This window comes from Nerophis lumbriciformis, linkage group LG02 (genome assembly GCF_033978685.3).
Source record: "Nerophis lumbriciformis linkage group LG02, RoL_Nlum_v2.1, whole genome shotgun sequence".
Lineage (NCBI taxonomy): Eukaryota > Metazoa > Chordata > Actinopteri > Syngnathiformes > Syngnathidae > Nerophis > Nerophis lumbriciformis.
In genome coordinates, this window is record NC_084549.2 from 67,337,501 (window position 1) to 67,362,963 (window position 25,463).

General features: G+C 40.3%; 2 protein-coding genes across 4 annotated transcripts in view; one reads left to right on the forward strand and one right to left on the reverse strand.

The window, feature by feature from the left end:
• The window catches only part of LOC133610860 (high-affinity choline transporter 1-like), a 35,146-nt gene extending 25,919 nt beyond the window's left edge, over positions 1 to 9,227 (forward strand). Inside the window, exons 4-9 of the mRNA XM_061967564.1 lie at positions 3,051 to 3,206; positions 5,261 to 5,409; positions 5,500 to 5,643; positions 8,010 to 8,163; positions 8,222 to 8,439; positions 8,501 to 9,227. Coding sequence (XP_061823548.1) covers positions 3,051 to 3,206; positions 5,261 to 5,409; positions 5,500 to 5,643; positions 8,010 to 8,163; positions 8,222 to 8,439; positions 8,501 to 9,022 — 1,343 coding nt within the window. The 3' untranslated portion in view covers positions 9,023 to 9,227. The remainder of the gene's footprint in view (positions 1 to 3,050; positions 3,207 to 5,260; positions 5,410 to 5,499; positions 5,644 to 8,009; positions 8,164 to 8,221; positions 8,440 to 8,500) is intronic.
• A 1,319-nt stretch (positions 9,228 to 10,546) lies between these two features.
• LOC133610874 (uncharacterized) overlaps positions 10,547 to 25,463 on the reverse strand; it is a 32,383-nt gene continuing 17,466 nt past the window's right edge. For 2 of the 3 annotated variants that reach the window (XM_061967589.2, XM_061967607.2), the window contains 9 exons: positions 16,439 to 16,529; positions 16,212 to 16,382; positions 14,166 to 14,297; positions 13,981 to 14,088; positions 13,790 to 13,888; positions 13,604 to 13,702; positions 11,317 to 11,415; positions 11,152 to 11,250; positions 10,547 to 11,081 (listed from right to left, as the gene is read on the reverse strand). In XM_061967589.2, coding sequence (XP_061823573.1) covers positions 10,971 to 11,081; positions 11,152 to 11,250; positions 11,317 to 11,415; positions 13,604 to 13,702; positions 13,790 to 13,888; positions 13,981 to 14,088; positions 14,166 to 14,297; positions 16,212 to 16,382; positions 16,439 to 16,468 — 948 coding nt within the window. In that variant the 5' untranslated portion in view covers positions 16,469 to 16,529 and the 3' untranslated portion in view covers positions 10,547 to 10,970. Of the gene's footprint in view, positions 11,082 to 11,151; positions 11,251 to 11,316; positions 11,416 to 13,603; positions 13,703 to 13,789; positions 13,889 to 13,980; positions 14,089 to 14,165; positions 14,298 to 16,211; positions 16,383 to 16,438; positions 16,903 to 25,463 lie in introns of those variants that run through there. The other variant, XM_061967597.1, reaches the window with a different exon arrangement.

A 25,463-nucleotide genomic window follows, 5' to 3' on the forward strand; every position in this document is an offset into this window, starting at 1 on the left:
AAGGGGCGGGGCTAGTTGACAATTGGTGTGCGACACAAGGTGGCAAACGCTACTACCTGGCGCCTCAAGAGTGGCGCCGGACAACAAGCCAAAAAGTCAAGGCTCAATGTCAGGCGCCACTCTTGAGGCGTCAGGGAGTAGTGTTTACAATGTTCTAGTGTACACTACTGCAGTGTACAGAGCCGAAGCTTGTTGTCCAGCGCGACTCTGACGCCTCAAGAGTCGTTCCGGACAACGAGCGTCGACTTTTTGGCTTGTAATTGGGTGCGAACACGACTACCTCACGCCTTAAGAGTTGAGCCGGACAACAAGCCAAAAAGTCAAAGCTCATTGTCCGGCGGCACTCTTTAGGCATCAGGGAGTAGTGTTTACGAAGTTCTAGTGTACACTACTGTAGTGTACAAAGCCGGAGCTCGTTGTCCAGCGCGACTCTCGAGGCATCACAGCAGTGTTTGCGGTGTTCCGTCACAAATACTACACCCTGACGCCTCAACAGTCGTGCCGTACAATGAGCGTCAGCTTTTTGGCTTGTAATCGGGTGCAAACACTACTCCCTGACGCCTTAAGAGTTGGGCCGGACAACGAGCCAAAAAGTCAAAGCTCATTGTCCGGCGGCACTCTCTAGGTGTCAGGGAGTAGTGTATACGAAGTTCTAGTGTATACACTACTGTAGTGTACAAAGCCGGAGCTCGTTGTCCAACGCGACTCTCGAGGCGTCACAGCCATGTTTGCGGTGTTCCGTCACAAATACTACTCCCTGACACCTCAAGAGTACAATGAGCGGTGGCTTTTTGGCTTGTTATCGGGTGCAAACACCACTCCCTAACACCTTAAGAGTTGGGCCGGACAACAAGCCAAAAAGTCAAAGCTCATTGTCCGGCGGCACTCTTTAGGCGTCAGGGAGTAGTGTTCACGAAGTTGTAGTGTACACTACTGTAGTGTACAAAGCCGGAGCTCGTTGTCCAGCGCGACTCTCGAGGCATCACAGCAGTGTTTGCAGTGTTCCGTCACAAATACTGATCCCTGACGCCTCAAAAGTCGTGCCGTACAATGAGCGTCAGCTTTTTGGCTTGTAATTGGGTGCAAACACAACTCCCTGACGCCTTAAGAGTTGGGCCGAACAACGAGCCAAAAAGTCAAAGCTCATTGTCCGGCGGCACTCTTTAGGTGTCAGGGAGTAGTGCATACGAAGTTCTAGTGTACACTACTGTAGTGTACAAAGCCGGAGCTCGTTGTCCAACGCGACTCTCGAGGCGTCACAGCAGTGTTTGCGGTGTTCCGTCACAAATACTACTCCCTGACGCCTCAAGAGTACAATGAGCGGTGGCTTTTTGGCTTGTTATCGGGTGCAAACACCACTCCCTAACACCTTAAGAGTTGGGCCGGACAACAAGCCAAAAAGTCAAAGCTCATTGTCCAACGCCACTCTCTAGGTGTCAGGGAGTAGTGTATACGAAGTTCTAGTGTACACTACTGTAGTGTACAAAGCCGGAGCTCGTTGTCCAGCGCGACTCTCGAGGCATCACAGCAGTGTTTGCGGTGTTCCGTCACAAATACTACTCCCTGACGCCTCAACAGTCGTGCCGTACAATGAGCGTCAGCTTTTTGGCTTGTAATCGGGTGCAAACACTACTCCCTGACGCCTTAAGAGTTGGGCCGGACAACGAGCCAAAAAGTCAAAGCTCATTGTCCGGCGGCACTCTTTAGGCGTCAGGGAGTAGTGTTTACGAAGTTGTAGTGTACACTACTGTAGTGTACAAAGCCGGAGCTCGTTGTCCAGCGCGACTCTCCAGGCATCACAGCAGTGTTTGCGGTGTTCCGTCACAAATACTACTCCCTGACGCCTCAAGAGTCGTGCCGTACAATGAGCGTCAGCTTTTTGGCTTGTAATCGGGTGCAAACACTACTCCCTGATGCCTTAAGAGTTGGGCCGAACAACGAGCCAAAAAGTCAAAGCTCATTGTCCGGCGGCACTCTTTAGGTGTCAGGGAGTAGTGTATACGAAGTTCCAGTGTACACTACTGTAGTGTACAAAGCCGGAGCTCGTTGTCCAGCGCGACTCTCGAGGCATCACAGCAGTGTTTGCGGTGTTCTGTCACAAATACTACTCCCTGACGCCTCAAGAGTCGTGCCACACAACGAGCGGCGGCTTTTTGGCTTGTTATCGGGTGCAAACACCACTCCTTAACACCTTAAGAGTTGGGCCGGACAACAAGCCAAAAAGTCAAAGCTCATTGTCCGGCGCCACTCTGGAGGTGTCAGGGAGTAGTGTTCACAAAGTTTTCGTGTACACTATTCTAACGCCTCAAGAGTCACGCTGAACAAATAGCTTTGGCTTTTTGGCTTGTTATCAGGTGCAAACACTACTCCGTGATGGACGCCTCAAGAGTTGCATCAGGCAACGAGCTTTGGCTTTCTGGCTCGTTGTCAGGCCAAACAATACTCCCTGACACCTCAAGAGTCACGCCGGACAACCGCTTTCGACTTTTTGGCTCGTTGTAAGGTGCAAACAGTACTCCCTAATATCTCAAAAGTTGTGCTGGACAACAGCTTCAACTTTTTGGCACGTCGTCGGGCGCAAACGATACCCCTGACGCCTCAAGAGTCAAGCCGGACAACGAGCTTCGACTTTTTGGCTCGTTGTCGGGCGCAAACATGACTCTCTGACACCTTAAGAGTCACGCTGAACAACGAGCTCTGACTTTTTTTGGCTCGTTGTCCATCGCGACTCTTATGGCGTCAGGGGGCAGTGTTTGCGACATTCTAGTGTTTGCGACAAAACGTTGCAAACACTATTCCCTATCGCCTTAAGAGCAGGTAACAGCGAGTTTTGGCTTTTTGTTTTTTTGTCGGACGCAAACTATACTCCCTGATGCCTCAAGAGTTGCGTTGGACAACGAGCTTTGGCCCTTTGTCATGTGCAAACACTACTCGGACGACATAAGAGTCGTGCCGGAGAAGTGAAGGAGCTTTGGCTTCTTGCCCAGGGCGCTGGACTCAGGTTCAATCCTCAGGGAGCGTTGATGAAAAAACGTGTGGCTCTCGAACAGGTGGCGTCATGTTCGCCGGGCCGCTCCGTGAAAGACACTGCGTCACCATGCTGGATCCTTTCATGCTCAAGTACGGCAAAGTTCTGACGGGCGCTTTGTCGGTGACCTCGCTCTTCCTCGACGTCTTCTGGGTTCCTTCCACCCTCATCGGCCTGGGTGACGTACACACACACACACACACACACACACACACACGCACACACACACACACACACGCACATACATGCACTCATTCTTGTATTTGTTACCTTCTTGAGACCACTCTTTCCAGATATATAAAGATTTGTTTTATAAAAAAGCTTGTTGTGAAAAATGAGTTGGAATTTCACAAGAAAAAGGTCACAATTTCACAAGAAAAACGTAACATTTTGGCAGTAATATAATAAAAGTCGTCATTTTACTCAACACAAGTCTATATTTTACAAGAAAAACTGAATGTGCAATATTGTGATAAAAGTTGGAATTTTGCTCAATAACAGTCACAATTTTACAAGAAAAAACGTTGCCAATTTTATGAAAAGAGTCGTAATTTTACTCGACAAAAGTCACCTTTTTATAAGAAAACTTTAAAATGTTGGCAATATTATAATAATAATCGGAATTGTACTTGGCAAAATTATGACAAAAGTCATCATTTTACTCAAAAAATGTCACCGTTTTACAAAAAAAAAAAAAAAAAAAGGCAATATTGCTATAAAAGTCAGAATTTTAAATGACAAATGTTGCCATTTTGCATCAAAAAGTAATAATTTTACATTGAAAAAAAGTAATAATTTTACATTAAAAAGGAATCATTTTACGAGAAAATATTGCAATATTACAGAAGTAGAAAGGATATGAGAAATTGTTCCCAATTGTATAAGAAAAAAGTCGACACATTGTGGGAAAAAGACTGCTTTTAGCAAAAAAAAATGGTTTGTTTTGTTTTTAATCTTCATTATTTACTTGAAGGTATTACGGTGTGTCTCTATTTACATATTTATTTATTTATTTTTTCAAATACATTTTGGCCAAAGGGGGCGAATTTAAATTTCTTACACACACTTGTTATTACACATGTTGGCCAGAAGGGGAGCACTTACATTTTTTTACACACACTTGTTATTTCATATGTTGACCAGAGGGGGAGCACTTTTAAAACCGACACACAGTCAATTTGAAAAAAAATCCCTCGTTTTTGGGAACGATTTCACCACCAGGGGTGCAAATGAGATCTCTTATTTTTTGTTTTTTTTTGTAATGTGCTTAAGCCCGATGACAAACGAGTCATGGACCACAGATGGCCCCTGTCAAGTTCAAACACCGATGACATCTATTAAACAAGACAATATTGTACGCCTTCTCTTTTATTTGGACTTTCCCTGATTACATGGCAACAGCTGTTTCTAAGGGACGGGGGTCATAAACAGCCATCGCCTTTGATTACAGAACAGTTCAAAGAAAAGGTCGTAAACAGTTCACAGAAAAGGTCGTAAAAGAGTTCAAAGAAGAGGTCCCTGTAGGGGGGTCCGGCTCTGCTTCCTCTCCGCTTTGTAGTTCTTGGGTCAAGACAATATCTTTCTGTTGATTACAATACATGAAAGAAACAGAACACCTTCATGTTGCTTCCCATCCTACACAGTGGAGTTTTACCAACCTTCTGCTTGGTATGATTAAAGACAGCTTTTGTCTGCTCGTCGGAACTCATTGAAACACAAACTTTTGTGATAACTTAGATGCAATTATTCTGACAGCCCCTGTGCCGCACTTTGGGCAACCCAGCTGTAGAAGCTAATGGCCACCATTGTCTTAGTACCGTAGTATATTTGTTCATCCTATGGTCACATATGGGACGCGAGTGGTCTTACGTCAGCACCGGAAGTCGTAAAATCAGCTGTTCACCTGGCGGGTTTTTTCGGGAAGTCCTTCTTTAGCTTGTTTTATCATGTATTGCTGCCTTTGCACCTGTCAATGTTTACTTTTGTATGCACATTAAATCAACAAAAAAATCCTGACTTTGGAGCAATGTTCACGGACTCTAGTATTTGGCTCTCTCTTCGATGCAATGGTTTTCCGTATTGGGACCATGATTTATGTCCTAACTTGTTCACACCTCCTCATATGGAAGGTACTTTTCCTTGTTGGTGTCTCAAGAAGGGTAGAAATACAAGAACAGACACACACACGTGCGCTATGGTCTTCAACAATGTGTGTGTGTGTGTGTGTGACAGGTGTGACCATGAGCGTGGTTCTGGATCTGTCCTTCAACGTGTGCATCTGGATCTCAGCGGGCGTGGCCATCACCTACACGCTGCTGGGGGGTCTCTACTCTGTGGCCTACACCGATGTCGTCCAGCTGCTCCTCATCTTCTTCAGCCTGGTGCGTCTGCTTCCACCTGTGTGTGTGTCAGCTTTGAACCCAGTGTGTGTGTGTGTGTGTGTGTGTGTGTGTGTGTGTGTGTGTGTGCAGTGGGCGTGCGTTCCCTTCGCCCTGACCAATCAGCACGTGAGCCACATCGGCTCCACGCTGATGAACAACACAATCCATCCTCCTTGGATCGGTGACTGGAACATCTACAACTTCTGGGTCCTTCTGGATAACTTCTTCTTTATAGTAAGTGGACACAGTCTTCCTCCCTGCCACCAGGGGGCGCTGCGTCATGCTGTGACGATGACAACTAACGCTAGAGGGCGCGTTCAGGAGGTTAATTAGTGTTTATTATAAACGTTTTTTTGGGGGGGGGGGGGGTACTGAATTTATGAAACTGAATCTTTTTTGCGTTTGGATTTTTACATTTTTTACTATTTATTTTTTTTACATTTAATTGTGCTGACAATTAAATTGAATAAAAATTTGTGAGCAAAAATTGTATTTCAAAATTCAGCGTGGAATAATTAAGTGACTGCAAATTGACACATTAAATATTATTTAATAAATATATTGTTGACTACATAAATATTTTAATAAAATATTAGAAAAAACGACCTGTAATCAAATAATTTGCGAGCAAAAAACAATTTTAAAACACACCAAAATATTGGTCAATTTATTGTGAATCCATCCTTCCATCTTCTTCCGCTTATCCGAGGTCGGGTCGCGGGGGCAGCAGCCTAAGCAGGGAAGCCCAGACTTTCCTCTCCCCAGCCACTTCGTCCAGCTCTTCCTGTGGAACCCCGAGACGTTCCCAGGCCAGCCGGGAGACATAGTCTTCCCAACGTGTCCTGGGTCTTCCCCGCGGCCTCCTACCGGTCGGACGTGCCCTAAACATCTCCCTAGGGAGGCGTTCGGGTGGCATCCTGACCAGATGCCCAAACCACCTCATCTGGCTCCTCTCCATGTGGAGGAGCAGCGGCTTTACTTTGAGCTCCCCCCGGATGGCAGAGCTTCTCACCCTATCTCCGGCGGAGGAAACTCATTTCGGCCGCTTGTACCCGTGATCTTGTCCTTTCGGTCATAACCCAAAGCTCATGACCATAGGTGAGGATGGGAACGTAGATCGACCGGTAAATTGAGAGCTTTGCCTTCCGGCTCAGCTCCTTCTTCACCACAACGGATCGATACAGCGTCCGCATTACTGAAGATGCTGCACCGATCCGCCTGTCGATCTCACCATCCACTCTTCCCTCACTCGTGAACAAGACTCCAAGGTACTTGAACTCCTCCACTTGGGGCAAGATCTCCTCCCCAACCCGGAGATGGCACTCCACCCTTTTCCGGGCGAGAACCATGGACTTGGAGAAGGCATTCGACCGTGTCCCTCGGGAAGTCCTGTGGGGAGTGCTCAGAGAGTATGGGGTATCGGACTGTCTGATTGTGGCAGTCCGCTCCCTGTATGATCAGTGTCAGAGCTTGGTCCGCATTGCCGGCAGTAAGTTGGACACGTTTCCAGTGAGGGTTGGACTCCGCCAAGGCTGCCCTTTGTCACTGATTCTGTTCATAACTTTTATGGACAGAATTTCTAGGCGCAGTCAAGGCGTTGAGGGGATCTGGTTTGGTGGCTGCAGGATTAGGTCTCTGCTTTTTGCAGATGATGTGGTCCTGATGGCTTCATCTGGCCAGGATCTTCAGCTCTCACTGGATTGGTTTGCAGCCGAGTGTGAAGCGACTGGGATGAGAATCAGCACCTCCAAGTCCGAGTCCATGGTTCTCGCCCGGAAAAGGGTGGAGTGCCATCTCCGGGTTGGGGAGGAGATCTTGCCCCAAGTGGAGGAGTTCAAGTACCTTGGAGCCTTGTTCACGAGTGAGGGAAGAGTGGATCGTGAGATCGACAGGCGGATCGGTGCAGCATCTTCAGTAATGCAGACGCTGTATCGATCCGTTGTGGTGAAGAAGGAGCTGAGCCGGAAGGCAAAGCTCTCAATTTACCAGTCGATCTACGTTCCCATCCTCACCTATGGTCATGAGCTTTGGGTTATGACCGAAAGGACAAGATCACGGGTACAAGCGGCCGAAATGAGTTTCCTCCGCCGGGTGGCGGGGCTCTCCCTTAGAGATAGGGTGAGAAGCTCTGTCATCTGGGAGGCGCTCAAAGTAAAGCCGCTGCTCCTCTACATGGAGAGGAGCCAGATGAGGTGGTTTGGGCATCTGGTCAGGATGCCACCCGAACGCCTCCCTAGGGAGGTGTTTAGGGCACGTCCGACCGGTAGGAGGCCGCGGGGAAGACCCAGGACACGTTGGGAAGACTATGTCTCCTGGCTGGCCTGGGAACGCCTTGGGGTCCCACAGGAGGAGCTGGACGAAGTGGCTGGGGAGAGGGAAGTCTGGGCTTCCCTGCTTAGGCTGCTGCCCCCGCGACCCGATCTTGGATAAGCGGAAGAAGATGGATGGATGGATGGATATTACATTTTAAAGCATTTATCCGCCGTAATATCGGTTAGCAATATTTAATGTGAAAAGAAAATTCAGTTCACCAAATAATGAGTGACATACATTCAGCGTCAAAAGAAAGTTCTGGTAGTAAAGACCCAAATGGCCGCCAGGCGCTGGGCAGTCTGGGATATCAGACCTTCCACCAGAGGACGTTGTCGGCGGCGTCGCCCGCGACGGCCAAGCGTCTGTGCTTCATCGCCGCCGCCCTCATCCTGGTCTTCGGCGTTCCTCCCATCCTGCTGGGGGCGGTGGGGGCGTCCACAGGTGAGTTCACCTTGGAAACGGCGCCACCACGTTCTGAGTGTTTTCCCCCCGCCCCTAGACTGGAACGTGACGTCCTACGGGTCTCCGTCGCCGCTGGAGCGCGGCGAGGCGGCGCTGGTCCTGCCGTTGGTGCTGCAACACCTGACCCCGCCCTACATGTCCATCGTGGGCATCGGCTGCGTGGCCGCCGCCGTCATGTCGTCGGCCGACTCCGCCCTGCTTTCGTCGGCGTCCGTGTTCTCGTCCAACATCTACAAGAACATCCTGCGGCCGCAGGTGAGAAGGGCTCATTGACAGGCGACGCCGGCGTGTGACTCCCTCGCTCTTCCGCCCACAGGCGTCGGAGCGAGAGATCCAGCACGTGATCCGCCTGACGGTGGTGGTGGTGGGCGTGGCCGGCACGGCGCTCACCAGACTGAAGACCAGCGTGATCCTGTTCTGGTTCCTGGGCGCCGAGTTGTCCTACAACGTCATCTTCCCCCAGTTGTTCTGCGTCGTCTTCTTCGACGTCGCCAATGGTTACGGCGCCGTGGCGGGCGGCGTGCTGGGCCTCCTGATCCGGGTGCTGAGTGGCGAGCCCATGATAGGCCTGGCGCCCGTCATCGTCTTCCCGGGGAGCGCTCTGGAGGACGGGGTCCACGTGCAGCGCTTCCCCGTCAAGACCTTCGCCATGCTGTGCTCGCTCGCCGCCATCTTGCTCTTCTCCTTCCTGGCGTCTCGGCTTTTCAACGGCGGACTACTTCCGGTCAGGTGGGACGTCTTCCACGTGACCGCTCGGACCCCGGCGCCGCCACAGCGCCCCCTGCGTGTGAACAGCAGTACCGAGGCCTCCGAGTCCATGATGAGCGCTGCGTGTTGAAGCAGCGGCCAGCAAGGGGCGCCAACATTCACCAGAAGGAAACGATTGCGTTCAAAATCTACTTTATTGACAACTTTCATGCAACTTCCATCAAGTCCTCCTCAAACTTTCTCCAACCCTCCCGAGACGTCTCAACTTTGCCTTTTTCATAAATCCAACACGTCATCATATCAATATATCATATTAAATCACATATTATAGATCAGGGCTGTCAAAACTTTTTCCACCAAGGGCCACACACTGAAAAGTCAAAGTATGTGGTGGCCATTTTGGTATTATTATTATTTTTTTTTAAATGCTAAAAAAAAGACATAACTTGATTGTTATGATTTATTAGTTAGAAATGTTCTGCTTTTCCTCATTACATTCTGAATTTTGACCTTATTTTTATATTTTTACGATTTTCTTTTTTAGACCATTTTTTGTAGGCAAACAAAACTCTGCGGGCCGCACTTTGTCCACTGCTGGTATATATATACAAACAAATAAATTTTATATATATATATATATATATATATATATATATATATATATATATATATATATATATATATATATATATATATAATAAGTAAATAATATTTATTTATTTGTATATACATATACAAAGCCCTGCTATGTACATATATATGTATATATATATATATATATATATATATTGTATATATATACCTATATATATATATATATTTATATATATATACATATACACACACACACATATATATATATAAATAAATTATATATATATATATATATATAATATAAGTAAATAATATTTATTTATTTGTATATACATATACATAGCCGTGCTATGTGTATGTATATATATATATATACATACATACATATGTATACATATACACACACACATATATATATATATATATATATATATATATATATATATATATATACATACATACATACATATATATATATACATACACATATGTATATATATATATATATATACATACACATGTATATATATATACATATATACATATATATATACATATATACATATATATATATATATATATATATATATATATATATATATATATATATATATATATATATATATATATATATATACAGTATATGTTAACAACAATATGATTTGCCTAAGATGCTGGACAGGAAAGATTTTTTTTTATCAATTAAAAATTGCAATTAATTCAAGAATCGATTTTTCTGACACCCTTAATATATATATATTATTTATTAAACAATATATAATAATATATATATTTATTTATTAAATAAATAAATAATATACATATTATTTTTTAAATATTACCTACTATATAAATAATATATATATAAATAATATATATATATATATATATATATATATATATATATATATATATACGTGTATATATATATATACAATAAATAAATGGAAAAATAAATAAATAAATAACATATTATAATAAATAATATAATATATAATTATATAATAATTCGATTATTATATAAATCAAAGAGAATATATATATATATATATATATATATATATGGTGACAAATCAAAGAGAAAAGCACAAAAAAATGAAAACATGCGATGATAAAGAAAACATAAAAAAAATATCTGTAGATTTTACAGTTTTACCCTGGTTTCTTTCACGCTGGTCTCAATAGTGCATTACTGTAAATGACATCATCTTTACGGTAAAGTTACCGAACATGACTCAAACAATGGATATCAACAAAGTAGGTCTCTATGGTCACCAAGAAAGAAAGGAAGCGTCGCCGACACCCAAAACAAAAATGTCGCCCAGCAACATTCGACGTGGTCGTCGCGCGATCGCTTTTCACATTTCCCGCCAACACGGCGACCTGAGGGACCGCCCTGTCACGGGTTTGCCACGCCCCCCCCCCGCACGGCCGTCAAGGAAACGAGAAAAAAAAAAATCCACCCTCGTCCACTTTTGATGACGTCACGGCAGCTTGGCGCTCCTCCGCTCGGCGTTCTCCTCGCCGACGTGGAAGAGGAGGCTCTTGGCGCCGCTCTGCCAGGAGTACAGCGTCTCCATCGGCGTCTTCCCGTCCTAAACGCCACACACACACCAACGTGTCAGCCAACAGAGTCCGCACGCGAGCCGCCGGCGCCGGACTTACGCTGTTCTTGACGTGCAGGCCGGCGCCGTAGAGCATCAGCAGCTTGATCATCTTGAAGCGGTTGATCCTCACAGCGTCGTGCATGGGCGTGTCCCCGTCCTGAGAGATGACGTCAGTTGTGAGCACAAACAGGAAGTCGAGACGCTCGGGCGCTCGCGTGCTCACCCGGTCTTTGGCGTTGACGTCGGCGCCGCAGTGGATGAGGTACTCGGCACACTCGTGGTGTCCCGTCCTGACGGCCACGTGCAGAGGAGAACTGTGCAGCTGCAACACCAACAACACCCTCTCAGTACTTTCACAGGCACATGATAATATATGCTAATTTATGATAATATATGCTAATTTATGCACAACTGCCATCTTAGCTTGTGGTTTGACTGACAATGCAAATTAGTTGGGGTGTGTACATACAATATATTTGTAATACATATATATATATATTTTTTTTCTTAAAAAAAAATCGATTTAAAAATAAAATATATTTATACATACATATATATATTTTTAAATAATTTAGTGTCATATTTAATAATAGTCCTCATTCATGATCAATTCATTTTCCAATAAAATAAAAGCGGGAGTGTTCTAGAAGTCTTTGTAACAAAATAAAAGCAGGATTGTTCTACGAGTGTTTGTTGATAAAATAAGAGCGGGAGTGTTGTAGACGTTTTTGTCAACAAAATAAATGCGGGACTGTTCTGAAAGTGTTTGTTGACAAAATAAAAGCGGGAGTGTTCTTGAAGTGTTTGTAACAAAATAAAAGGAGGAGTCTTCTAGAAGTGTTTGTTAACAAAATAAAAGCAGGAGTCTTCTAGAAGTGTTTGTTAATAAAAATAAAAGCAGGAATGTTGTAGAAGTGTTTGTTAACAAAATAAAAGCGGTAGTGTTCTAGAAGTGTTTGTTAACTAAATAAAAGCGGGAGTGTTCTAGAAGTGTTTGTTAATAAAATAAAAGCAGGAGTGTTCGAGAAGTGTTTGTTGACAAAATAAAAGCGGGAGTGTTCTAGAAGTGTTTGTAACAAAATAAAAGCGGGAGTGTTCCAGAAGTGTTTTGTTAACAAAACAAAAGCGGGAGTGTTGTAGAAGTGTTTGTAACAAAATAAAAGCAAGAGTGTTTATAGAAGTGTTTGTAACAAAATAAAAGCAGGAGTCTTCTAGAAGTGTTTGTTAATAAAATAAAAGCAGAAATGTGTAGAAGTGTTTGTAACAAAATAAAAGTGGTAGTGTTCTAGAAGTGTTTGTTAACAAAATAAAAGCGGGAGTGTTGTAGAAGTGTTTGTAACAAAATAAAAGCGGTAGTGTTCTAGAAGTGTTTGTTAATCAAATAAAAGCAGGAGTGTTCTAGAAGTGTTAGTTAATAAAATAAAAGCAGGAGTGTTGTAGAAGTGTTTGTACCAAAGTAAAAGCAGGAGTGTTTTAGAAGTGTTTGTAACAAAATAAAAGCAGGAGTCTTCTAGAAGGGTTTGTTAATAAAATAAAAGCGGGAGTGTTCTAGAAGTGTTTGTAACAAAACAAAAGCAGGAGTCTTCTAGAAGTGTTTGTTAATAATATCAACTTCTACAGGAATGTTGTAGAAGTGTTTGTAACAAAATAAAAGCGGTAGTGTTCTAGAAGTGTTTGTTAACAAAATAAAAGCGGGAGTGTTCTAGAAGTGTTTGTTAACAAAATAAAAGCAGGAGTCTTTTAGGAGTGTTTGTTAATAAAATAACACCAGGAGTGTTGTAGAAGTGTTTGTAACAAAATAAAAGTGGGAGTGTTCTAGAAGTGTTTGTTAACAAAATAAAAGCGGGAGTGTTCCATAAGTGTTTGTTAATAAAATAAAAGCAGGAGTGTTCTAAAAGTGTTTGTTAACAAAATAAAAGCAGGAGTGTTGTAGAAGTGTTTGTTAACAAAATAAAAGCAGGAGTGTTCTTGAAGTGGTTGTAACGAAATAAACGCAGGAGTGTTCTAGAAGTGTTTTTTAATAAAATAAAAGCGGGAGTGTTCTAGAAGTGTTTGTTAACAAAATACAAGCAGGAGAGTTCTCGAAGTGTTTGTAACAAAATAAAAGCAGGAGTCTTCTAGAAGTGTTTGTTAATAAAATAAAAGCAGGAATGTTGTAGAAGTGTTTGTAACAAAATAAAAGCGGAAGTGTTCTAGAAGTGTTTGTAACAAAATAAAAGCAGGACTGTTTTAGAAGTGTTTGTAACAAAATAAAAGCAGGAGTGATCTACAAGTGTTTTTTACTAAAATAAAAGCAGGAGTGTTGTAGAAGTGTTTGTAACAAAATAAAAGCAGGAATGTTGTGGAAGTGTTTGTAACAAAATAAAAGCAGGAATGTTGTGGAAGTGTTTGTAACAAAATAAAAGCGGTAGTGTTCTAGAAGTGTTTGTAACAAAATAAAAGCAGGAGTGTTCTAGAAGTGTTTGTTAACAAAATAAAAGCAGGAGTGTTCTAGAAGTGTGGACACCCACCTTGTCTCTGGCGGTGAACTTGGCACCACGTTTGAGGAGGAGCTGAAGGGCAGGAAGGTTTCCTCCTCGGCACGCCCAGTGGACCGCCGTGGCCTCCAGCTGACACACACACACACACACACACACACACGCACGTCAAACCGCTGTTCCACCTGGCCACATGTCAACAATGGCGGTGGCGCTCACCTTGTCCTTCCTGTCCATGGCGGCGCCGGCGTCCAGCAACCTGATCATGACCTCCACGTGACCTTTGAAGGAGGCTTTGTGCAGCGCCGTCCTCAGGAACTAAACGCACAGAGAAGCCTTCAGTCAAGGTGGGCGGAGTTTGAGCACGGGCGTGCCACTAAAGTTGGCGGAGCTTGGAGGGCGAGACTCACATGGTCGGCCGTGTCGGGCTCTCCTCCCTCGCTCAGGTACTTCTCCACCAGCGCCATCTTGTTGTCCATGGCGGCTGCGAGGAAAAGCGCGGCGTCCACCGTGTCGGGCTGGAAAACATCAAGTTTGTGTCACGGCTGTGTGGTGATGGCGGGGGAGGAGGGGTTAGAGTCAAAGGTCAGCTCACCATCACCTCCACGTCAGGCTGATGACGCTTCTTGTGGGCGGGAGCCTTCCTCGCTCTCCTCCTCTTCCTCAGCTGCAGGATGTTGAACAAGTCGTCCACCGTCTCCAGACGCAGGCGGCCACATTTGTCCATCTGAATATCATCATCATCATCATAGTTATTATTGTCATCCAATTATCATTATTATGATTAATGCACATACAATTATCATCCATCCATCCATCCATTTTCTACCGCTTATTCCCTTTGGGGTCGCGGGGGGCATTGTTATGATTAATGCACATACAATTATCATTATTATTATTAATACACATACAATTATTATAATTATCATAAATACACATACAATTATAATTTTTATTTTTAATGTACATACAATTATCTATATTATTAATACATATACAATTATTATTATTAATAATACACATACAAATATCATTAATATTATTATTATTAATACACATACATTCATCATCATCATTATTAATACAACACATACAATTATAATGTATTATTATTATTAATAAACATACACATATCATTATTATTATTAATACACATACAGTACATTCATCATCATCATTATTATTATTACTACACATACAATTATAATGTATTATTATTATTAATAAACATACAATTATCATTATTATTATGATTAATACACATACAATTCATTATTATTATTAATACAAATACCATTATTGTTATTATTGTTATTCATTCACATACAATTATCATTATTATTAATAATACACATACACTTATCATATTTATTATTAATACACATACAATTATCATTATTATTATTAATACACATACAATTATCGTTATTAATATCATTAATAGACATACAATCATCATTATTATCACAATTGTTGTGAACGTTTTTATTACTACTATTACAATGTTGTATATAATTTCCATTATTAGCAATATATCAATAATAATACCGATTATTATGCATTACAATATTTTATTTAGTATTGAAATTATAATAACAACCATTATTATTGTAATACTATTAATAATTGTAGAAATTATTATTATTCTTAGTATGATGGTGAATAACATTGTTATTAGTATAATACAATTAAATATTATTATTAAAATGATAAAAATAATAATAATTATTGTCATTATGATGAATATGATTACTATTAAAATTATAATTTAAAATTATTATTATTATCATCAACATCATCAATAACACATTTTTTATGATCAGGTTTATTACTATTATTATGATGTTGTATATCAATTGTATTATCAGTATTACATTAATACAATTATTTTATTAGCATTATGATATTGAATATATTTACAAATATTACAATAACTTTTATTATTTTATTAATAATAATTGTAAAACTTTGTATTATTTTGGCATCATAATGTATTCTTAACATATTCATTACAATGATTATATTATGAAAATGCTAATAATAATTATTAGCATTTTATAATCATGGTGTTGAATATAATTATTATTCTTAGCATCATCATTATCATTAATAATAGCATCATAATAATGACACTATTAGCTATTATAAATACAATATATAATATGATAATAAGTTGCTATTTGATCATATAGTATTAACATAATGATGTTGAATATAAGTTGTGCTATTAGTATTACATTAATAATAACAATTGGTATTATGCTAATACAATAATTTTATTAGCACTATGATGTTGAATGTCATTTTTATTATTAGCATAATAATAACAAAGATTATTATTATTAAATTATAATCAGCATTATACTCATAATGTTGAATATAATGATTATTCATACCATTATAATCATTATTAATAAAATTATCATAATAATAATAATACAATTTATTGTATTAATATATTAATAATAATGACATAGTAACATTAGAGTAACAATATTATGTTTAATAGTTATTATTAGCTATAATAAGTATCACTGGCATTACAATATTATTAATCATTAATATTAAGTGTGTTATTAGTGGCTTCAAAATTAGGCAAGGTTGTCTGTTGCCATGGTTACAGTGTCAGGCGTAAACGTACTTGCAGAGCCGCCACGCTGACTTCCTCCAATTCGCCGCCACTGTCGCTCTCATCCAACAGGCCGCAGCCCTGAAGCTGGCGGTGGGACCGGAGGTCATCCCGCTTCTCCTGCTTGACCACCGCCTCGTACTCGCCGTCTGCCTCTTTGCCCTCCGACCGCTTACCGGTCACCTGCGAGGAGGTGTGTGATGAAAAAGGTGTGGTTGCCAGATGAGGACAAAACTCACCAGTTCCTCCACGCTGCGCAGGCCCATCATGTGTCTGGTGTGCTGTGATGCTGCCGTGGCGCTCTCCTGCGCTCTTATAGCTCAGCTCCGCCTACAAGACATCCCACAATATTCCACCAACACACTCTCACTCCGACACTTCCTGGGGGAGTGAGTCATTGGGGCAAACATAGACAATCTTTGGCAGGCATGTGTCCTGGGGAATGCGACGATGTCACCGCCGGCAGACAGTTGGGGGGGAGGAAAAAATAGTCCCTCACATTCTCTCACCTGCCAATCACACACCCTGGTCAAAGGTCGGCAGGACGCCGTTTTGTCCCCCGCTGGCAATGGGCAAAAAAATGAGCTCAGCGTCCGCCAATGGGAGGCGAGGGGCGGGGTTTAAAGTGATCATCTGTTGAGTTCTCTCATAATTTTACTTTCTAATATTTTAAACCACAGGTGTCCAAAGTGCGGCCATTTAAAAACTACTATAACAAAAAAAGTGGAATAAAAGAGCAAACAGGTGAAAGATAACGAGAGGCTGTTTTTTCATTTAAAACTGTTATTGTTTAAAAAATAGAAATACAAATAAAAATCAATTCAAGGTTCAAATGATTTCACATCAAATATTTCACTTTTAAATATTTTTTGGGGGGAAAATAGTGCATATTTTTGTGTTTTTGCCAAAAAGGGCCTAAAATAAAACACACAAAAAACATGAAAATTTAAATTAATGTTATGAATTATTGACATATTTAGGGCTCCATTGAGACTTTATTAGTAGGTTGCACAATTACCAATTACTTCTATATGCACAAGTCTGGGGAAAAATAGTGTTTTGCCATAAAAAACAGGGGTTTCTTCAACAAAAAGGATATAAAACATTAAACAATAAATGCAAAATGTATATCACAGACAGATCTGAACTTGATCTAGGGATTTAAATTTTGCATAATAATAATAATTACAAATGATTAAAATACATATACAGTATATATGTGTGTGTATATATATATATATATATATATATATATATATATATATTTATATATATATATATATATATATATATATATAATTTTGTATAATAATAATTACAAATAATTAAAATACATATACAGTATATGTGTGTGTGTGTATATATATATATATATATATATATATATATATATATATATAATTTTGTATAATAACAATTACAAATAATTAAAATACATATACAGTATATGTGTGTGTGTGTATATATATATATATATATATATATATATATATATATATATATATATATAAGTCAAAATAAGTCATACATTTTCTTTTTAACTTTCAACACTTAAGTCTCTGGATCAACTTCATTCAGGTCTTTCAGTACATTATAAATTATTAATTTTTTCATGTTTTTTGTGCGTTGTTTTATGCCCTTTTTGGCAAAGAAAACACAAAATATGCAATATTTTCCCCAAAAAATATTTCATAACAACACTGATTTTGATTCATTATTAACTTTTTAACAATGACAGATTTAAAAAGAAAATCCCACTAAAATTCTCAGCGATCACAAAAGCCATGTATGTGTGTGTATATACGTATATATATATATATATTTTTTTGGTGGGGTCCTATGGATCCCTGAAAATTGTAGTGGGATTTTTTAAATTCTGTTATTGTTAAAAAAAAAAAGAGAAAAATAATCAAAATCAGTGTTAAGAATTATTGACATATTCAAGGCTCCAATTACTTCACATCAAATATTCAATTTTGAAATATTTTTGGGCAAAATATTGCATATTTTGTGTTTTTGCCACAAAAAAACAGGGTTTTCTTTAACAAATTGGCCTAAAACATACAAAAACAACTTCATATCAAAGGATAGATCTGAAGTTGATTTAGAGAGTGTTGAATAATAATAAAAAATATATATATATATTACTTATTTTTGAACAGTTTTATGAGTGGGGCCCTTTTGGGGCCCTGAAAATTTTAACGGGACTTTTTTTTTTAAACTGTCATTGCTAAAAAAAATAAGAATGAATCAAAATCAGTGTTGCTAGGAAATGAAGTGAAGTGAAGTGAATTATATTTATATAGCGCTTTTCTCTAGTGACTCAAAGCGCTTTTACATAGTGAAACCCAACATCTAAGTTACATTTAAACCAGGAATTATTGACATATTCAAGGCTCCAATTACTTCACATGAAATATTCCACTTTGAATATTTTTTGGGGGGGAAATATTGCATATTCTGTGTTTTTGCCACAAAAAACAGGGTTTTCTTGAAGAAAAATGGTATAAAACATAACATTATATTGACATTGATTTATTTATTTATTTATATATGCACCTTATTGCTTTTTTATCCTGCACTACCATGAGCTTATGTAACGAAATTTCGTTCTTATCTGTGCTGTAAAGTTCAAATTTGAATGACAATAAAAAGGAAGTCTAAGTCTAAGTCTAAGTCTAACAAATGAATCAAAAGTTGATGTAAAGATGTGAGAGCTGAAAGTAAAAAATAATTTATTTTTTATTTTTAACACTTTTATGAGTGAGGTCCTTCTGGATCTCTAATGACAATAAAAAGACTGTCATTGTTTAAAAAATAATAATGAATCAAAATCAATGTCGTTATGAATTATTGACGTATTTAAGGCTCCAATTACTTACAAATGCAACATTTTTGGGGAAAAAGACTGCATATTTTGTGTTTATTAAAACAGGGTTTTCTTTAAAACCTCTAAAGGCTCAGTGGCCACATGCGTGGACAGCACCTTTTAGCTCTTATTTCCAAAATTGTGTACACTACTGAATTGGGGTCTTATGGCCGCTTCTGTGGACACTCATACTGCCATCTGTTGGTGTCAGAAGAGTACAACATACAATGGAATTTGGAAAAAAAAAAAAGGTGTAAAAATAAGAATTAGCATGTCACTAAACATGAAGTACACGTTTGTGTACGTATGGACTAAGTACATCATATCAAAAGATGATTCTTAGTTTTTATTCTAATTAGGGTCCAATAAGCCCAAATAGCAAAGAGAAATAAAAAAACCATGTAAACAAACAGCTTGGGCCTTAAGAGGTTAACCTCAGGGAGAGAAAAAACAAATAAATAAATAAATACAATTTTAAATCACAGATAGATCTGAAGTTGATTTAGGGATTTAAGCATTGAAAAACCCAAATAATATGACTTATTATTAACACTTTTGGCATCGCTGAAGGTTAAAAAAAATTACGTTGTATTGCTTTTGAAAAGGAAAAATGAAAATGGCCGCCACATGTTTTCATTTCCAGCGTGTGGCCCTCAGTGGAAAAAGTTAGGACACCCCCGGTGTAAGTAAACGAAGAACTCGGACCGCGAGGAGGGGGCGGCGTGTGTCAGGACCCGCGATGTCCGTGCTCGCTCCCCGTCAAGGTCGACGGCGAGCAGCTGCGACCTCGCGGCGGAAATAGAAGGCGAAAGTTGACTTTGTCGCCCGCTAAGCAAGCGTCTGACAGGAAACACTAAACCCAAAGGTGTTAGGCGACACGGCCAGGTCGTCGCGCTCTGACCTTTTTTCCACGAAAGCACAGCGAGGGGGGCGGAGCCTCTTATCCACAATTCATCCATCAATGAGGCACTTGCGTGCTAACTCACAGTACTTACAGTACACTCCGTCTCTTAAAGGGGAACTGCACTTTTTCTTGGAAAGCTGCCCGCCATTCACAATCCTTATGCAAGACAACAACACATGTTTTGACTCTTTTTGTCAGGTTCAAACACTGATAACATCTATTAAACAATACAAGAAGCAAGGAATTAAACAGAGACAGAATTAAATTTGGCTCAATTGAAGAGAGACGCGTAGACACCGTAGTCTTGTGCAGTCTCCATCACGCTCTGGCGAAAGATTGTACGCCTCCTCTTTTATTTGGACTTTCCCTGATTACATGGCAACAGCTGTTTCTAAGGGTCGGGGGTCGTAAACAGCCATCGCCTTTGTTTACAGAACAGTTCAAAGAAAAGGTCGTAAAACAGTTCAAAGAAGAGGTCCCTGTAGGGGAGTCAGGTCCTGCTTCCTCTTCGCTTTGTAGTTCTCGGGTCAGACAATATCTGTCTGTTGATTACAATACATGAAATAAACAGAACACCTTCATGTTGCTTCCCATCTTACACAGTGGAGTTTCACAAGCCTTCTGCTTGGTCGGATTAAAGACAGCTTTTGTCTGCTTGCCGGGAACTCATTGAAACTCAAAGTTTTGTGATAACTTAGATACAATTATTCTGACATTTTTGTGCATCCTAAATAAACACTAGCAAGAGTCAGCTAACCATGAAGGTAACGGGAGTACTCTATTGTGCCTCTCTAAAGAACATCAGCAACAAATATTAGCTCATTTGGAATTTGATGCCTGCAACATGTTTCAAAAAAGCTGGCACAGGTGGCAAAAAAGACTGAGAAAGTTGAGGGATGTTCATCAAACACATATTTGGAACATCCCACAGGTGAACAGGCTAATTGGGAACAGGTGGGTGCCATGATTGGGTTTAAAAGCAGCTTCCATGAAATGCTCAGTCATTCACAAACAAGGATGGGGCGAGGTTCACCACTTTGTGAACAAATGCGTGAGCAAATTGTCCAACAGTTTAAGAACAACATTTCTCAACCAGCTATTGCAAGGAATTTAGGGATTTCACCATCTATCATCAAAATGTTCAGAGAATCTGGAGAAATCACTGCACGTAAGCGATGATATTACGGACCTTCGATCCCTCAGGCGGCACTGCATCAAAAAGTGACATCAGTGTGTAAAGGATATCACCACATGGGCTCAGGAACACTTCAGAAAATCACTGTCAGTAACTACAGTTGGTCGCTACATCTGTAAGTGAAAGTTAAAACTCTACTATGCAAAGCCAAAGCCATTTATCAACAACACCCAGAAACGCCGCCGGCTTCGCTGGGCCCGAGCTCATCTAAGATGGACTGATGCAAAGTGGAAAAGGGTTCTGTTTTTGGAAACTGTGGACGTCGTGTCCTCCGGAACAAAGAGGAAAAGAACCATCCGGACTGTTTTAGGCGCAAAGTTGAAAAGCCAGCATGTGTGATGGTATGGGGGTGTATTAGTGCCCAAGACATGGGTAACTTACACATCTGTGAAGGCACCATTAATGCTGAAAGGTACATACAGGTTCTGGAGCAACATATGTTGCCATCCAAGCCACGTTATCATGGACGCCCCTGCTTATTTCAGCAAGACAATGCCAAGCCACGTGTTACAACAGCGTGGCTTCATAGTAAAAGAGTGCGGGTACTAGACTGGCCTGCATGTAGTCCAGACCTGTCTCCCATTGAAAATGTGTGGTTCATTATGAAGCCTAAAATAGCACAACGGAGACCCCCGGACTGTTGAACAACTTAAGCTGTACATCAAGCAAGAATGGGAAAGAATTCCACCTGAGAAGCTTAAAAAATGTGTCTCCTCAGATCCCAAACCTTTATTGAGTGTTGTTAAAAGGAAAGGCCATGTAACACAGTGGTATAAATTCCCCTGTGACAACTTTTTTGCAATGTGTTGCTGCCATTAAATCCTAAGTTAATGATTATTTGCCCAAAAAATGTAAGTTTCTCAGTGTGAACATTAAATATCTTGTCTTTGCAATCCATTCAATTGAATATAAGTTGAAAAGGGTTTGCAAATCATTGTATTCTCTTTTTATTTACCATTTACACAACGTGCCAACTTCACTGGTTTTGGCTTTTGTAGAAATAAACAGTGATTATAGTGAGTGTCATATGTAAAAAAATACAGAAAAAAATAACTAGATAATGTTAGTAGAAAAAGAAAAGAAAAAGAAAAAGTAGTATGATTCTGGAGTATAGAGATGGGAGAGTGTTTTTGAAACAATTTGGTTTTCGAAGAAAAGTTCAACAAAAAAGTCATGTTTCCGTGCTACAGTGGCCTAGTGGTTAGAGTGTCCGCCCTGAGATCGGTGGGTTGTGACTTCAAACCCCGGCCGAGTCATACCAAAGACTATAAAAATGGGAGCCATTACCTCCCTGCTTGGCACTCAGCATCAAGGGTTGGAATTGGGGGTAAAATCACCAAAAATGATTCCCGGGCGCGGCCACCGCTGCTGCTCACTCCTCCCCTCACCTCCCAGGGGGTGATCAAGGGTGATTGGTCAAATGCAGAGAATAATTCCGCCACACCTAGTGTGTGTGTGACTTTCATGGGTACTTTAACTTTTTAACTTTGACAAACAGTTGTTATCATTCCCTGCAACCAAAAACCTTTTTTACTGAGTATGACTAGAAAATAGTCATCCATCACTTTGATAAAGAAGGTGAGAAACGCTATCAAAGTCCAGCAGTCTCTCCTCATTCATGTCTTTCACATCTCCGCTTGTTCGCTATAAAGAATGCAGTCCTCCAAAATAAAGGCACGTCAGCTGGCCGCGGCCATGAAACCTCACACGGCGTCCAAAGCGGCGCGTGAGATGACCGCCGTGTTTATGCGTGTCAGCATGTGTCGTTAAAGCCGCGCTGAAACGCGGCCGCCGCCTCGTGCCATTAAAAATACTCCCTGACAGAAACCCTTGTGTGGAAATACGTAGCCCGCTAGCGCTAATTTTAGCCGCGCAAATCCTCCTCGCCCTGGTTGGACTCTGCACCTTTGGCGTGTCATGGCGGCATCATCATCCACACACACACGTGATGACCTCGTTTACTCACGTCCAAACATTCCTCACTGACACACCTTGATGATGTCATCACTTCATTTTAATCAACAACATGGCCGCCGCGCATCTCAGCAGCACCTGTGTGAAGTTGGCCCCGCCCACCTTCCATCTCAGCAGCACCCGAGTGAAGTTGGCTCCTCCCTATGTGTCCCAATCATTTGTGCTGCAAAGATTTTGTGAGTAGGTTAGCATGCTAGCGTTTTTTTTGCTAGCTTTTTAGCTAATTTTGTATGTTTTAAACCGAAAAAAATTATGAATTATAATACTTGGTGCCATCTTGGAAGTATGCTAATGCCTCTTAATTAGCATGCTAAGGTTTCATGCTAGCTTTCTCGCAAATTTTGTATGTTTTAAACCTAAAAATTATGGATTCTGATACTTGGCGCCATCTTGGAAGTATGCTAATGCCTCTTATATTAGCATGCTAAGGTTTCACGCTAGCTTTCTAGCAAATTTTGTATGTTTTGAACCTAAAAATTATGGATTTTGATACTTGGCGCCATCTTGGAAGTATGCTAATGCCTCTTATATTAGCACGCTAAGGTTTCACGCTAGCTTTTTACCTAATTTTGTATGTTTTAAACCTAAAAATGATGGATTTTGATACTTGGCGCCATCTTGGAAGTATGTTAATGCCTCTTATATTAGCACGCTATGGTTTCACGCTAGCTTTTTAGCTAATTTTGTATGTTTTGAACCTAAAAATTATGGATTTTGATACTTGGCACCATCTTGGAAGTATGCTAATGCATCTTATATTAGCACGCTAAGGTTTCACGCTAGCTTTTTAGCTAATTTTGTATGTTTTGAACCTAAAAATTATGGATTTTGATACTTGGCGCCATCTTGAAAGTATGCTAATGCATCTTATATTAGAATGCTAAGGTTTCATGCTAGCTTTCTAGCAAATTGTGTATGTTTTAAACCTAAAAATGATGGATTCTGATACTTGGCGCCATCTTGGAAGTAAGCTAATGCCTCTTATATTAGCATGCTAAGGTTTCACGCTAGCTTTCTAGCAAATTTTGTATGTTTTGAACTTAAAAATTATGGATTTTGATACTTGCCGCCATCTTGGAAGTATGCTAACGTCTCCTATATTAGCATACTAACGTTACCATGTTAAGGTTTTATGCTAGCAGTTCAGATAATTGTGTAGGTTAACACCAAAAATTGTGCATTTTAGTACTTGGTGCTATCTTAGAAGTATGCTAACTTGTGCTATGTCATCATGGTAATATTTTATGCTAGCTTTTTAGCTAATTTTATGTGCTAAAACATTAAAATCATGGATTTGGATGCTCGGCACCATCTTGGAAGTTTGTTAACATCTTTTGAATTAGCACACTAACGTTAGCATGCTAATGTTTCATGCTAGCTGTTTAGCTAATTTTGTTTGTTTAAACCTAAGAATCATGGATTGTGATACTTGTGATACGTCTCTAATATTAGCATGCTCAGGTTTTATGCTAGAAGTTCAGCTAATTGTTTATGATTATACCAGAAAATAGAGCATTTTATTACTTGATGCTATCGTAGAAGTATGCTAAATTGTCCTATGTCATAATGCTAATGCTAGCATGCTAATGTTTTATGTTAGCTTTTTAGCTATGTTAGACCTAAAAAAGTTGTTCATGTTCCTAACGTTTTATGGAGCTGGTTATAAATCAGAATTTGTTATTAATGTAAAAACTGTAGTTGGACCAAAGATTTTTGGGACTGGTTTGGGGAGGTTTGGACAAGGTGGGGGGGCCGACTTCACACAAGTCATTGCAGCCCCCCTGTGGCCCAGAATAAACACACACATCATCACTTCCTGTAGGAACATAACGCCAAAGAGTGTTAATAGTCCTCAAGTCATTAATGCTGTCATCGCCACAAACACACACACACACACACACACACACACACACACACACACACACACACACACACACACACACACACACACACACACACATTAATCTACGTGTGTCGTCGTTCCCTGACAATGTGGGTCAAAGGTCAGCTGCGGTCAAACGTGTCAACAACTTTGGTTCCAGCAGGGAGGTCATAAAAGCGTGAGCACGAGACATGAAGACGAGGCAGGGTCAGGAATAAAGAGGAAGGAAGGAGGGATAAAAAAAGATTTCAGGGTGGAGGAAAAGAGTTCAAATATTCCAATAACATTCCCGCGTGATGACGAGGAAACACAACAGCTGCTAACATCGAGTGCAAATATGAACACATCTTGCTAGCATGGCTAATGCCGCGTGTTCACTTCTATTTATGTTCATTAACATGGCTAATGCTATCTTTATTTGCATGTTCACCACTCATTAA